General features: G+C 45.1%; 2 protein-coding genes across 7 annotated transcripts in view; both read right to left on the bottom strand.

Annotated features, from left to right (window-relative positions):
• Nucleotides 1-16,033, bottom strand: part of LOC6593647 (mucin-17) — a 38,440-nt gene that overhangs the window by 5,985 nt on the left and 16,422 nt on the right. For 3 of the 6 annotated variants that reach the window (XM_026988795.1, XM_026988796.1, XM_026988797.1), the window contains exons 4-5: nucleotides 2,354-2,997; nucleotides 2,084-2,287 (exon numbers count right to left, since the gene is read on the bottom strand). In XM_026988795.1, coding sequence (XP_026844596.1) covers nucleotides 2,084-2,287; nucleotides 2,354-2,997 — 848 coding nt within the window. Of the gene's footprint in view, nucleotides 1-1,612; nucleotides 1,762-2,083; nucleotides 2,288-2,353; nucleotides 2,998-5,132; nucleotides 5,200-11,055; nucleotides 11,117-16,033 lie in introns of those variants that run through there. The other 3 variants (XR_003408766.1, XM_026988799.1, XM_026988798.1) reach the window with 3 other exon arrangements.
• On the bottom strand, nucleotides 7,814-9,507 carry LOC113565749. Its single transcript, XM_026988806.1, has one exon. The coding sequence runs from the start codon at nucleotides 8,694-8,696 to the stop codon at nucleotides 7,917-7,919; it is 780 nt and encodes a 259-aa protein (XP_026844607.1). The 5' UTR covers nucleotides 8,697-9,507; the 3' UTR covers nucleotides 7,814-7,916.

The following is a 16,033-nucleotide window of genomic DNA, read 5'->3' as shown; positions in this document are numbered from 1 at the left end:
ATTAATCTTGATATATTCGTAAAGAGAGTATTCTTTCTTCTATCTATTCTATCTATTAACCAGAAATATGTAGGTACTACTATCTATTCTCTTAGCTATAACTCTCCTACGACTCCCAGGCAACGTTGTTCTCTATTAAAAAGAGGTTCCCCTCAAATCCTTTGCTAGCGCACCCTGTCTGTGGGACTTGGTCTACTTCAACAGTCCGACTATTATTGATTTTCATAATGATTGGCGGGCCCTGCCGGAAAAGGGCGAAAGGGGGAACTGCAACAGAATCGAAACGTGTACAAGTGGCCTCCGCTGATTGCAGTGGGGCGCACTGTTGTGGTGGTGGCAGCGATTGGCAGGGAGACCCCACCTGGTCTTTCCGATGACCTGCTCCTCTTCGGAAAACGTATTTATACTCAGGTATGCATACCGGACCGTCAGTTGCATGGCTGACATTTAAATTGCTTGGCAACGGACAGCCCGGTGGCATGGGGAGAGTCTTTTTATGTCGCTTTATTAATGGCATCGGACCACATTTGAATGGCATACACGAGAAGGGAGTCAGGTCAGGCATCCAAGAGGAGCGTTCATCCAAGCGGAGCCCTGACTCCAATCCGTATGTGCCACAGAGTTCTGTGGTTCTCAATCAATCTCGCTTTGAATGGAGCCCGGGCTTTGTGCAACTGAAGCACACGAGGCACAATACTCAAAAGATACACAAGCGAAACTGATTCCGATTGCCACATGCCACAGATATGGAATCTCTCTCTACTCTCTTTCTCTCTCTATAGAGGCATTGTGTGTGTGGCAGGGAAATATTAATCAGATTTGTTAAGGAGAGCACTCATAATTGAATTGCTGGGGGGAGAATCTATTGTCGGAGACACAAAGGGAGGGAAAAGTGCCAGTGAAAGGAAAAGCATTCAAGGGAAGAAAATTACTTATCTTAAAAGTGGAATAAAGCTACAATATGTCTACAAAGAGCAGCTTGCGAGAACCACATGACATGAATCTTCATCGTATAATAATTGATTTACAGTCTGTATCAATTCCTTCTTAAAACCAATCCCAGGAAGGAAATCGTTTAAATAATCATCTAAAAACTTGAGCAAGGCCATAATTACTATCATTTTATCATTTACTTGAATCAAAGAAAGGAACGGCAGTCAAAGCAAAGAAGGCATTTAAAGTACAGCACTTAGGAATGGAGTTTAATCTCCAACTATAGAAGTAAAAAGCATCCATTTATCGTCCTTCCTGGGCTTCTTCTACTTCTACTCCTTTCCGGTAATCATTTTCTCAAAGATTTCTCTCTAATTTTCCATCTTTTCTCTTATTTTCCCTGCATCTGTTTGACCCATTTCTCTTCTCCAATTTGGCAGTGCTCCAAAAGCATCCAAAGCCAGAAAGTTTTTTGTGCTTTGCTGGAAGCGAGGAAAGTTTTTTAGTGTTCTTTTTTTAGTGGTTTTAGTATCTAGCATTAGAGGGCACACACACCGATAAACACATAAATACGTATACGTACTAGCGAGTAGTACGATTACTGGTAGTTCTTTGGAGTTAGTCACAGATATTAGCCACAGGGAGGAGTAGGAGCCTCACCTTTGCGGGGGCGTCTTACCTCTGACAAAGCCTGGTTTTCTCGCTTTTCTTTTCTGTTCTGTTCTTTTCTGTTTTTCTTTTCTATTCAGCTTTTGTCAATTTTTTTGGTGGTGCTGCTGAACGGTGGTGGTGTTGGTGGTTGGTGGTGCTGAAGACTTTTACAGGTAGCTACGCGTTGTGTGTGGTTTTTGAAAGAAGAAAATTATAAATGGGAACATCGAAATGGGGTTCGAATCGAAGGTGAAGAATGGAGTTTGGAGTTTGAAGAGTGGATACAGATGGTAAGATGGTTTTCTGGGTGGGCAACAGCTACACACTGGGTGGGTGGTTGACAGATGGGATGGATCAACAGATGGATACGACAGATGAATGGATGGTGCCACAACATCGACATAAGACATCAACAAGGAAGCTTTCTAGGGTTCTATTTAGCTCTGATTCTCGTTTAGCTCTGAGCAAAAGGAGCAACGGACTGGCGACCGCTGCCTACCTCGAATTTGGACTGGCGGATCGGCTGCGATTCTGCTGCTGCTGGGAGAGCTGCTGGTCGTTCACGTAGTGCACAATCGCCGAGGTGACCTCCTTGATGGAGCTCTGGATCTCTGGCGTCACCGCCTGCAGAGTGCGTCCGCCGTTGGGCGCCGCCGATGTGGGGGATGGGGTTGTGCGTTGTGCCAGCAGAGAGCTGGCGAGACTGTGGCCGAAAAAGAGAGACAGAGATTAGTGTATTCCTTCGGAAACGTATGCCACATGCACTCACCGTTCGTGTGGCGTCCGCTGGGATAGCTTCTCCGTGCTGCGCCATCCGAGGTACGGCTGGCGGTAGGAGTTCCTCAGGACGCTGCTGCTGTTGCTGGCCACCGACATGAAGCTGCTGTTGATGGGTGCCCCACGGGCGAAGCTTCCTCGCTGCGAGACGCTCGGCGAGGTCTGTGTGGAGTTCAGATGCGAGGTGGACCACCGCGTGGCCCCCACTCCGGCCTGCTGTCCCTGATGGCCTTGATGGCCATGCGCCGGGCCCCCTGCCGCCGAACCGCCGCTCACACTGCTGCTCTGGCCGCCATGGTGGCTGTGCGCCGAGGGACTCAACAGCAGAGGACTGCGATCGGAGCGCTGCGAGTGCGAGCCGAGCGAACTGAGCGAGGTCGTCTTCGAGTTGAGTCCCTGCCAGCGGCCCGAGTCCTGGGTGCGCTTTCGCGTGAAATTGCCCGGCCGATAGCCGCCGCCAGAGGTCGACGTGCCCCCTGAAGCGGCACCTTCCGGCGCCTGTGCGGCATTCTGGTTGTAGGCACGGAACCAGTCGGGGATATTCAGACGCTGCAGCGAGGCCTGGACGCGCAGCTGATGCTCACTCAGGGCGGCCGGATTGTGATCGTGCGATTTCTGTAGCTCATTCTCAGGGGGCTGCAATTAATACAAAAATCAAGGGAAGAATTAGTATCTTTTATGGATCGAGTGAAAGAACTTGAAATTATATTTAATCAAAATCAGAAACCCAAGATTGCCATCCCCAAGATTGTCGCCCGAAAAATCCCTCACAAGATTAGTTTTCTACCGGAAAAAAGTTTCGGCATAAATCCACATGGGGCGAGGAGGAGGAGTAGCTGTGCCCCAGACCTAACCCAATGTTCCATTTACCTTGTGCCCAATACGCATTCATCGCAGCTCCATGCCACATGCCACATAACCCAGAAATGTCATGGCGAAACTTTTTCCTGGCTCTCTGCTGGTTTTTATGCATTTCATTGTTGTTCTTACAGAGGGAGTGCTGTGGAAGAAGGACAGGGGGAATGTCTGTTCTAATGCCAAGCTTTTCTTTTATATATGAGCCGCAAGAAAAACTTTTACAGCCGCCCGACTGACACAATTGAATGGAACACAGCCCACCCACCGAGCCATCAACCCAGCAACCCACCAAACGAACGAGTGTCCCAAACAACCAACAAACAAAACAAACAAACAAACAAAATAAAACTGAAAGTTTTATCCCCGGAATTCTAGACGGAAGTTTGTCCCCGATGACTCATCATAACTGAGAGACAGGAGGATGTGTGCCCCCAAAAATATGGCAGATTATATCATCGCAAGTGTCGGTTTAGACTAAAACAAACAATAACTCTTATAATTTATGGATGGGTCTTAAAGTAATCCAAAAAGTTTACATGAATCGTAGGACGGGATGGCAGAAGGCATGTGGCTGTCTATAGGAAAGTGTGGATGGAGAACCTGTTGATACGAGTAGGTTTTCGGGGGAAGCAGGAATGTTTTGAGATATTGGATTATACACAAATGGGAAGCATTTAGCATCTAAAATATATATAGACTTAATCGAATGTAGAGACTGCATAGAATGCCTCTGGGTTCTCTTCCCAAGGTTCCAATATTTTGAGACGAAGGACTTCCTTTCTAAGAAATCTATGCACTGGGTCAAGTTTTACCTGTAATTAAACCGATTTTTCTGACATTACTGAGACACTAAGCAGACTTTAAGTAGACTCTAACCTTCTGCCAAGGGGAACCACAGACCTCTCTGCGGAAGACCGCCTCCTCCTTAATAAAGGATTTCAAGAGCATTGCAAAAACCTTAAGACTGCAGCCCAAGTGCAAACAATGCCCCCGCAAAGCTCCCTCGACAACAAACCCCCTCGCAAAGGCCCCCTTTGGAGGCAAAGTGTGCCAACATTTTGCCTTGGCTGTAGCTTTGGCTTTGGCTTCTGTCTTCGGGCCTCAACAGAAGGCAAAGGACAAACGAGAGACAAAAGTTAATCACAGTCGTCAGTGGCACTCGAGGGCGGTGGGCACGGAGTAGGTGGCAACAACAGAGGATCAGGTGTGTGTGTGTGCGAGTGTGTGGGAGGGGGAGTAGCAGAGGCGGCAGCGTCTAAGCTGCCACAACCAGGTGGCATGGCATGGCCTGGGATGGCATGCCGGCAGCTAGAACGACAACGACGTCGTTGACAATTGTTTTGCCTTCGCCCCTCCGCCTCCACCGCCGCCTCCGACACAGCGACTGCGGCTGTTGTTGCGGCTTGTTGCAAGCAGCAGCTGCAATTGAATATTCTCAGAAGAGACGTCAATGGAGGCGGAGGCGGGGGCGAGCGTCAGAGGCTGTGACAGTGTCATCTCCCGATTTGGGTCACATTTCGTTTTGGCAGCTGATTGTGACGTTTTCCCCCAGTTCTTAAGTTATGAGTAGAGCTTTGGGGTCCGGACTTTAAATGCCCTGGAGGGTTGAGAGATGCATCTGTGATTCGTAATTTAGCAATTATAAAACAGATGAAACTATAGATGTAATATCCCCCAAAGAAAGTTGTTTCCATGCCAAAATAATCACCATTGTCGGAGGCTCCAATGAATGGGGAATAAAACACTGCGATAGTGGGCTTCCAGCTAAGGAGAGCAGAGATAATACCCGCTTGAAGAAGTATCCCAAAAGACTGTAGTCGGAAGCTATAATCACCCCTCTTCAGATCCCAATACCCTCTGCAGAGTATCCCCGAAAGGGGACTCAAACTTGTGTAGGTTTCGCCTTCATTTACCTGATCGTATTGCAGCATAACTCTCTATATGGCTGACGGCATACAATGGATTCAAGTTTTGTTATTCCTTTGGGATTTCGATGTTGATTTCGATTTCGATTTCGGATTGATAATTTTGAAAGATAGAGAATAAACACTTGTGTTATAGGAGAAAACATTGACAGGTGGGATAGGACTAAGATGGGAAAATCTAAGACAAAAGGTAAGAAAGAGAAAAGCAAAAAATGCAAAAGTAAAAAGAAAGCCCCCAAAAAAAATAAAAAGAAAAACTCAATTAGCATACGCACACAAACAAAAGACGGTTCACACACACACACACACGACCATACTTCTAGAAGAGGAAGTCAATAAACACACACACGCACACACAGGCATGTACACAGAAAGAGGGAACGGGAAATAGAAAGAGAGAGAGAGTGAGAGAGAGGGAAGTGCAAGTCACACCCAAAAGGAAAAAAAGAAGGACGCTGCCTGGCCGTCCGCCGCAATGGGAGTATACATAAATATTTGATGAAAATAACTTTTTGGCAATAATTTATTTTCAATGCAGCGGGCAGAGTGCCCTCTATAAATAGGAGAGTACCCCCCTTCCATAGATGTATGCTGTGTGACCTTAAAAAAAGGGAAACAGCAGGGGAAGGGGAAGGAAAGGGATAAAAGGGAAGGGAAAGGGAACAGGCACAGACACGCACACTCACACGCACGCGAATAACGGCACAGCGCGCGCATCAATTCGGATTTTGATTGTAAAAAAAGAAGTGGAAGAGAGGGGCAACAGCAGGGGAGCGGGGATCGGGGGGCGTACGGCAGAAGTGGGAACGCAGATAAATGAGGAAGAGGAAGAGGAGGAGTGAGCCCCGATGAACGAGGAAGGGACACACAAATTTTCTAGGGCTTCATCCTCTTCTTCTTTCTACGATTTTTCACACATTTTCTTTTGGGCTGCGAAAACTAATTAATCAAATTTGGCTTTTACTTGAGCAAACATGGCGCGCGACATGCTCCACCAACAGCAACAAAAGCACTGCTGCTGGTACTGCCACACACACACACACGCGCGCGAGGAGCGCAGCACAGCGGAACGCAGGAGGCACAGACTACGACGTGCCGTTGCCCATTTCCGGCGCACGAAAGTATGCTTCGCTTTTGGACTTGTGATAGATACTGCGGCGGGCGTCCAATCGTTGCTGCAACCAGGAAGCGCCACACGCCACGGCAGCAGCAGCAGCACCAGCACCAGCAGCAGCAGCGCAAGTTTATGGCAGCTTTTTATGCGCATGTCCGTCCTGTCCTCCAGAACTTAGAAAGCTCTCTTCTGCCCCTCTGCTTTTATGGCAACACAGGATGCAGCCAGCAGGCGGGACGCCCTGTGCGACGGCTGCCTACACCCTGTGCTGAAAGCCAAAACAAAGGAGCAACAGGCAGTGGCAGCCACTGTGCTGGCGGGAGAGGGCAAGCAGCGGCAGGAGGCATCTGCAGGCTGGGGGTAGGAGGTAGGAGGAAGAGGCGCCACTTGGTCTATCTATTTTTAGACACAAGATGGAAAAACACTTGGACTAAACAGGAGGGGAGGAGCGCTCAGAGCGGGGGCCAGGGAATCCCCTGGAACATCAACGACAGGGCAGATTATCTCCCAGACGGATGGGGTCCACATGATGGGAGACAATCATGTCACTGGGTCGTCGCCGCCCAACAAGTACGGGAAACGGAAAGACACAACGGCAGGGAGGCAGGGGGCAGGCAGAGACGGAATTAATGGGGATAGATGTGCCCGTACAGACGGAACGGAAGGCACTGTTGATGCAATGAAAGATTTACAATGGGATTTACACTAGTCATCGATTGAGTTCTGAGCTCAGAATGGAAGAGAGGCTAACGAGATACATTTGTTCTCGATTGCTGCACTCAAATGCTGCGATACAAATTGTGAATATTTCGAATGGGAAAGCGTGGCATTTGTCCCCACTTTATGGCAAAACAAACAGGTGCTCTGAAAATACTCGAACCCTAGGGGTGGGGTATGGTGGACGAAACGCCCCGAGGGAAGCCATAACGTATCCATATTCTCAATCAGCATCAACTAAAAACCTACTTTCAGCGTGTCGTAAGCCCCTATGGCAGATGTCCTCCTGACCCCAGGGCCCATGGTACATATACTGTAATCCTACCGAACCCGGAACCCTTTCAAGTTCTCTGCGATACAAAGATCGCGGGTCCTGGCTGGACTGTGATCGCTCGACGAACAAGCGAAGATCTCAATTGGACGGAGTACAAGAGGGGAATCGGAGATGTCACAGGCGACTTCTTCATCGGATTGGATAAGCTGCATGCCATCACAAAGTCACAGCGCCAAGAGCTGTACGTACACCTCGAGGCTTTCATGGGGTACATACGACACGCCCAATACTCTGAGTTCCTTATCGAGAGCGATATCGGGGCATATCGGATATCCAAGCTGGGTACCTACACTGGAACCGCGGGTGATTCCGTTGGGAGGATGTTGATCCCACAAATTGGAATTTGCAGTCGCTAAACTCCCATGTTCTTGAATCATCTGAATTTGTTGTCCATTTGTACTTTTTCTTTCTGAATTTCTTTGAGTTCAAACTTCAAACCATCTTCAGGAATAGAAAATCTCGCAAAGTTTCATTAAAAATCCCTTTTCAAGTGAAATTCTTTTCTCAATTTGTAATTATTTAAATGTTTTACAAACAAATCTAAGGCTTAGGCTAGGGGTATGAAAAACTATGGGCATAGAGCTGATTTCTGATACCGAAATCACAATCACAAGGTCAGGTAGCGCAGTGCCTTGTCCAGGAAGCGCTCCTCGGCGGAGCCCTCGTTGCAGGCAATGGCCCGTCGGGACTTGCTGGACAGCTGGGAGTACTGGTGCTGGATGGTTTCATTGAGCAGCCGATCGCAGCGCTCCTTCTGATCCAGGTCCTCGGCGGATGGAGCCTTCACGTACTCCCGCTTGAGGACCATGCTGATGATGCGGGAGCGAGTGGATCGGTGCTTGGGCTGTGTGATCACCTGGGAGCGTGGACGCAGCGGTGGCGGCGACGAGGAGACGGCGCCGTAGATGCCGGACTCTGAGGATCCGGAGTTGATGCTGGAGAGTCCTCCGCAGGAGCAGTAGGTCACACTGCTCCTTGGCGAATGGGCAGCACTGCCGTACGCCTCATCGTCGCAGGAGTAATAGTCTGGGTTCAGGTGGCTGGCCTTGTGGGCCGTGGGCACTGCCTCGGACACCGCATAGGGTATGCACTTGGCCTCCATGTACATCAGTGGCTCGTCGACGGCCTCCTCCGTGCTGGGCGTGGGACTCACACACCGCTCGTCCTCCAGCTCGGCGATGCGTGCCTGCTGCAGCTTCAGCTGGCGCCTCCGCTGGCGGCGCTCATGTCGCTCCTTCTCCAGGCGGGAGATGGTCTCCAGGCTCTCGATGAACAGGTTCAGATCCCGCTGGCCAAAGCGGGCGGCATCCAGGGTAAAGGTCGTCGTGGAGGTCGGTGACTTCTCGTTGAGGCTCAGGAATTGCGTGGAAATGTAGGTGGTGGCCATGGCTGTTGCTGATTCGAGTGATTTTTCGAGGTGTTGTAGCTTTGCTGATTGCTGTGCAACTGATGATGGATGCTCCTTTCGCAGTGGTTTATATTCTGCTGCAGGTAGGGGATTCTCCTGCCTGGTGCTCGCTCGCTTGACCTGTGACCCACCCACACCGCAGGTAGGAGGTAGGAGGCAAGGTTCCGATGATGGGGCAGTGTCATTTGGGTATTTCCTTGATTGCTTTTTAATTTCTGGCCTTTCCCCTAATCCACACACGTGTTCTGCCTGCTCTGTTCTGTTCTGTTACCGCCTTTATAAGGTCGTGTTACCATATGACAGGCAGTCGGGCAGGCGGCAGCAACCTCCATAAAATGCACAACCCGAACAATCCACTATCCACAATGCAATCCTCCTTCTACTCCTCCTTGGGCCTCCTTGTCCTGGGACATCCGTCTGGGTTTGACACCTGGCCATGCATATTGTATAAATACTTCGATGGGAATGCCATTGCATTCTCCCTTAAATCAATACTCGGAACAATTTGCAGCACTCTGCCACTGCCACTCGTCCCACTTTGTGCTGAAAGTCTGAATCTGAATGTAATTTCCATTTCCACGGACACTTCACTGATGACACGAAGGGGGGACAATGAGAGGAGAATAGGCGGAGGGGGGCGAATCAATATTAAAAGAAAAAGGTTATACAAGAACTAGAGACATACAGAATCTCAGAAATAAGTGGACATATAGGATGGATTTACCCAGGTATTTAAGGTCGCAGGAAACTCCTCTCGAGAAGAGGGTCTAGAAATTCTAAAATGCAGTGAAGAATGATATGGAATGCTATCGATCAAAGGGATAGGATTATATGTACATATATTTCCAAAGGTTTCCGGTTCGCAAAATCTCAAAAAAAAGTAAGAAATATTCAAGAGCAGCGACAAAATCAGATGATTAACAATATAAAATTCTATAAAGTGGATAAGAATCTCAATCTGTATGAATATAATAGTATTCTAGATCTGACAACAGGTCTTATGGCTGAATATTTAGAAGAAAAAAGATTTACAAAATTCTTAATTCAACAAAGTCAACCCTTTAGATTCTTACAACTTCTCAAGATCTGAAAGATATGTACCTACAAGTGTTATTTTTGACCAACGAAACAGCTAAACATCTGTGGACAGTCAATCTTTAAGATGTTCTAGGGATTGCTTACATCCAAATGCTATAGATCCCCAAAACATCTCGATTATCTTCAGACTTTAAAGTACCCTGATTTAAGAGCTAGCCTAGAGGTTATCCCAAGACAGGTACGCTATGATCCAAGGATCAATAGGCACCCCGACTAAGTTTATTTACTTAACCTGAAACATTAGAAGCCAAAGGATAAACATAGACCCTTTTCAAATCCTCTTCCATCTGCACACAAATCTCCTTCATGTAGCTCTTGATAATCCCCATCTAATCTGGCGCTAATCCAAAGAACACTACCATTTTTCTGCTCAAAGATCAATCCATCTTTAAGATACTTTCTACCCAAACATTAATCTTTCAATCGGATTGATTTAATGAGCTGAGAATTCATTTACCAAAGAGTTATTTAAGCTAGCTTCTATTTTGTTTTCCAAACGAGTAATTTCACAGCCAGACGACGAAGAGTCATTTAGATACGAGTATCTACATATATCTACGAGTGCCATCCGTATATGTATTTTGTATCTTCTTCCATGGCATGTAATCGTTATACAGTCGCGACTGAAAGAATTACATTAGCCACAGGGAGTGAGAGACCATGGGACCAAGAGACCATGAGACCATCTTCCATATGGAAGTCAAGGGCTCTGGAATGGGTGATGGCTTGGCCTTTGTCTAGACTTTCTCTGGGGCGCGCGGCTGTCATGAGGCGAGACATTGTCGCCAGTTGGCTAATAATTCCACTAAAAATAATGACGTTTGTTGCTGCCAAAATCTCGTAGGAAGAAGGTCGGTTCGGTCTTTCGTTTTTCCAAGTGGCATGCAAATGGTGTGGCAGCTGCTGCACTTTCAACAACGAAGCGGAGGAGGGAAGGAGCGTTCAAATCCATTGAACTTCCAATTAAGCACGTTCCATGCTCCTCCTCCGAAGAAAAGTTCTCAAAAAAGAGGGGCACTTAACCCCTTGCTGCCTTTCATTTTATGAGCCACAAATTGTTGTCTTTTCGGTAGGTTTTCGGCTGCCACTTAACACAAATTTAATTAATTAATTGCCTTGAAAATACAATGAAATAAAATAAAAGCCACACTTGAAAGCCAGAAAGTGCCCGGCGACCGTCGCCCATGCGAAGTTAATTTGATTTACTTACGATACAAAGTATTTTTTGTGTCTTTTTTCGTTGGTTTGAAATACGATATACGGTATACGAAACGGGTTTAAGTGCCGATGGGGATACATACCTGCAATGAAAAAAGATAAAAGGGGTAAAAAGTGGAACAAATTAGTTAAATTGCTTCTCAAATGCGTTGCAAGTATTTTTATGGCTCGCAGCGAGGGAAATGGAAATGGAAAAGGAAAATGCTGCTGCTGCACCCAGAAGCCGAACCACCAGCAGCAGCGGCGGCGGCGGCAGCGGAAATATCAATTTACAAGAAAATACACAAAGTACTCGTCCACATAAAATGCCAATTGGCAAATGACAAGACGCCCTGGGGGGAGGGTAGGAGGGGGCTAAGACGCGGTTTAGGAGTGGGTTAAGAAGTCGATTCTCCTGGACAATGGACGCCACGCCCTACCCTTCCCACCAATCAAGCAAACAAATCTTCAATTGCTTCAAGAGCGAGAAAAAAGCAAGCAAGGAGGGGTATATTTTGTGGAGCGACGTTAGGAATACCCTAGAAAGTATGTCCATTATTATAAGATACCTAATCTCATACCTATTGTACCAATATTTTTAATGTTTTATTGAAAAAGAGTCATTTTGACTACCAAAAGTTTCTTTAAGCCCGATTTTTGCTATGAGAAATATATAAATTAAAGGATCCTGGTAAAATATAACCAAAATATGTTCCGATAGTTTTACAACTCTTATCCTCATAAATTAAACATTTTCCGATGTTCCCTTAGGAGCTATATGATCTGGTAATCCCATTCAGATTTTCTCCATTTATAAACCGTAGAAGGGGTAACTTTTGATCGAAATAATATTACCCTATTGCAGAAAAAGGTATAATCTGTTACTGTCGATCTATTTGTTGTTTCTCTACATCAACTCTTGGATCTCTTAAATTCTATCTAATTTATACCCGTCCAAGCTCTTCTCGCTCTCTCTCTCTACAGCCCCCTCTAAAGCCACACCCCTGTGTCTACAAAGAGGGAATACCTCTCTCCGTCTCCAACTCCGCAATAATTCGGTCACCCCCCACAAATGAAAACAAAAGTTGCTGCCGCCGCCGTCACCAGCTGCTGCTGCTCCGGCTGATGCTGCTGGTTGCGTGCCTCCGATCGGATCTGGCCTCCGTTCTGGGTTCTGGATGTGATCTTTTCTCTATTTATAGAACCATTGTAATAACTCCATCAGCATTTCTGTGGCGCGAGGAGAACGATCGTTCTCCCTGGAAGTAGTGCTCGGGGACTGCACTGCTGGCCAGCATAAAAACTTCAAACAGATGTCAAGCGGCCGCTCGTCATGTAATTATTATTAATGTGCCATCCGCTACAGCTACTGCTACACCACCCCCCTCTGCCCCTCTGTCCCCTCTACACCTAATTTCAATGAAGAGTCGCCTCTGATCTCATCTATGAAAAATGTGAGGCAATATGGGTATTCCTATAGCTGTTGTGGGTCTCTTCTGTTTTACATTACGCGTACAAAACGATTGCCAGAGATTCTTTCACTTGTTGGGTCACTGAACTCTCGCACACACACACACATACACTCTTTCTCTACGTACATTCCTCCCCTTTTCTCTGATTCTCTGTTTGCAATTCTTTCTACGAGTATACGTGAATATATCGTGGCCCCATGAATGACGGAGCTTTGATGATAAATGGCACATGGCAGCCACTCGTATTCGTATTCGTATTCGTAGTATATCGAATATCGCACACTCAAGCTCTACTGTGGCGACCTTTTATGGCTTTCTTTCCAGCGTATTTCTCTGTCGCTGGCTGTCTCTTTGGAGAACTGCCTGCACTGCTTGAAAAGTGCACTTGAGGCAAGCCTCAAGCCCCCCACGCAAAAACAATCTACAGAAAATAATAAGGACGGAGGCGTTTGAGAATGCGTGCAAAAATCTTACAAATTAAATTGGAATTAAAGTGTGATTGAAGCTGAAATTGCGGAAAGAAATTTGGGAGGAGATTTGCTTTGAACTGAGGGAAGTTTATAAAGATTCATCTAGGAATAATTCTAAAAACATTCTTCATTCGGGGAAGGACAAAGAATATAACCCCTAAAAGAAGTATAAGATATTCTTAGCCCTCAAACTCAGTTTCTTTCTTAATTTTCAGCAAATATGCCTGAATTTCATTACAAATTTCTTTCAAATAGGATAAAAACAGTCTCAAATTGGAAATTCCAAAGGGTAATATATGAATGAACGATCTCAAATTGAGCAGAAAAAGACTCTCAGTTGAGGAAATCGCAACATAATGGATATCTTCAACGTATTCGTTACTTAAGATGGGTTTCTTTTGACTTTGTACTCCACTCGTAATAAATGTCCAAGTTTCTTTGCAATTCCCAGAACATCTTTTCTGATTGCAAGCCCTGTTTCCCCGAGTGTCTCTCATTGTTAAGTAATTGACTCCGCTTCCACGCAATCCACAAAAAAAAAAACCTACGACAAAAGGCGCGTGTTTCTGTTTCGATTCCCCGGGGGCTTTGGTTTTGAGGTACGTTCAGTTATCAGGGGAGCTCTTATGGCTCTATACTATATAACCAAATGAAAATTGAACATAATATGAATCTGAAGGCGCCGCCACACGCCCCACATGACCCACAGAAGACGCATTGTACGTGACGCAGAGAAAATTGGGAATCCAAATCGAAATTGAAATTGTATTTCAATGAAATAAGTAATACACAAGTATCTGCATTGCCTTCTGCTGCTGCTCCTGCTGCTCTTTGTTTGGTGGGCAATGGGCCAAGTGAAATGAAAACTGCCGCACAATTAACTTTTTCAACAGGGAAACAATTTGTGGCATGCGGCAGACGGCAGATAAACGACAAGATCTCTCTATCTCGCTGTCTCTCTTGGGGCCACTCGGTCAGTGGGAGTTCGTAGCACCTTAACATTTTCGCCATTCGACCAAAGGAGGAGGAAAAAGGAAAAACTATGTCGCCAATTGCTGACTCAGTGACTTACAAGGGAAAAGGTGGCGCGCTAGAGAGGAAAAGTGCGTCTTTACATAATTCTCAATGGGGCATTTGGCAATTGGAATTAATTGCCTTAAGCTCTAGGTCTATGGGGTCTCTGGTAGTGGCTGGGGCGTTAATCAAGCCTAATTGCTGACATCATCCCAAGCAGCATTAAGGCGATTCGAGTGTCGTGTCTCAATGCCCGCCTATGGATCGAGGGTTGCTTGGCGAATTGTTTTCGCCAGAAGATCTCGAGAGGTTAGAATAAGAAATGGTAGGGGGAAAAAACTAATATTGGGTTAAGAAATTGTTTATTAGAAAAACAAATGAGTTAAGAAATTATTATTCTGCCTTGGGAAGAATAAAACTGAAGAATGGATTACCACAGCAGATAAGTTCCTTGAAATATAAGAATATCCAAAGAAACTTTCAAGAACATAGAACACACGATTCTGTCTGTAATTCTGGAATTTTCTGTTCGAAATTATAGGAGGAAAAAAGGCCAATACTCATATTTGGAATGTAGTTTGCTTTGGAAACTTGAATGCCTCTTAATGATAGTCTGAATCCAAAGAAAAATTCCTAAAGGGAACCCCATGTAAAACTTTATACTATCATCACTCAAAGAATCATTTATCCCTTAACCATTCATGAAATATATTTTTCATACAGTTTTCTCAATTGTTTTTCTCAGATAACCAAAGAATGAGAAATACTCCATTCCCATATCATTTTCCGTCGTTCTTTTCTCATATTTACAACTTGTTCTCTAAGAAACCCTTGCTTATAATCCTCTCTTGATCATCTTTGCCTACCCCTAGACGATCGAGTCATTGCGTAAGCGTAAGCCTTAGCCTGTGACTCAATGGGTATCACATAACGCCAAAAGTCGCGACTGGAATTTCAATAAATAAACAACAAACGAGTTCTATTACAATAAAAATATCAACACAAACCCCAAAACACACACACAAATTGCACAAAGTCAACAGAAATCGAGTTTCACAGCTGAATCGTCTCCGTCTGGGTTATCTCTCATTTGTTCATTCCACCAGTGATATATACCTACTATATATACCACATATATACATATACTATCGTAGTAGTTCTGTCAAAGTCAGAAGAAGGTTTGCCAATCGCTCGGTCTGAGTTTTATAAATAAATATGCAATAATTTGCCTCGAGAGCTGCTTTTTGTTTGCACAAAACACACAATTTTTCTATGATCCAGTGATTGAAAGATGCCATCAATCACTCAGAGACCACAATAGAGAAAGGGACAAGGAGAGAGACCTCTGATACGAGTATAATTTATAAATGACCTTGAACATTTTGATGGATATATAAACCATTTCGTTCCGGCTGTCCGATTACCATAATTTGAGCCACAAAAAACTATACAGAATACCAAACAGAATACAGAATACAGAATAGTAGAGCGGATATATATATCAAGCAATTTCAGCAATTGAGCGAATGAATCAGCTTTGATAAGCCATTGGGTCAATCTCTGTACGAATGTCTCTCTACGTGAACGAATGTGGGGCATAGACTATAGAAATCGTAACTCTGGAGGTCGCTCTGTGCAATGATCGTACCGAAAGAGGAGACACTCGAGTGCATATAGGTTCTATGTAGAAACTATTACAGACCTCGTGAGTTCTGATTTGTAATTAAAAAATAGCAACAGTTGAGTGTTCTTGGAATGATTTGGTTGAATAAATATTTAATCTTTGAGTAAAGAATATTTAAATAAGTTTTATAGACTTCTTGGAATGATCTCTGATCTATAATCTTTATAGAATATGTATTTGTATTCTTAAAATAGATCATATGTGATTTAAATGGTGTTCTTTATGGTTTAATTATTATAGTTCTTGGAATCAATAAAACGGTTCTTAAGTATTCTTTCAAATAACTAAATTTCTATAATTCTAGGAAACAATGGAAGAATAGTTCAATCTCTGAGGAAACTCTACTAAAATTCCGTATAAATCACGGAACGTAAACATTTT

Source organism: Drosophila persimilis, unplaced genomic scaffold, assembly GCF_003286085.1.
Source record: "Drosophila persimilis strain 14011-0111.01,24,50 unplaced genomic scaffold, DperRS2 tig00000191-arrow-pilon, whole genome shotgun sequence".
Classification (NCBI taxonomy): domain Eukaryota; kingdom Metazoa; phylum Arthropoda; class Insecta; order Diptera; family Drosophilidae; genus Drosophila; species Drosophila persimilis.
The sequence above is the reverse complement of the archived record's forward strand: the minus strand, read 5'-3'. Positions and strand labels throughout refer to the sequence as shown.

Bases quoted from the DNA above. Each gene is read 5' to 3' on its own strand.
- LOC113565749 (XM_026988806.1), bottom strand. From the start codon at position 8,696: ATGGCCACCACCTACATTTCCACGCAATTCCTGAGCCTCAACGAGAAG.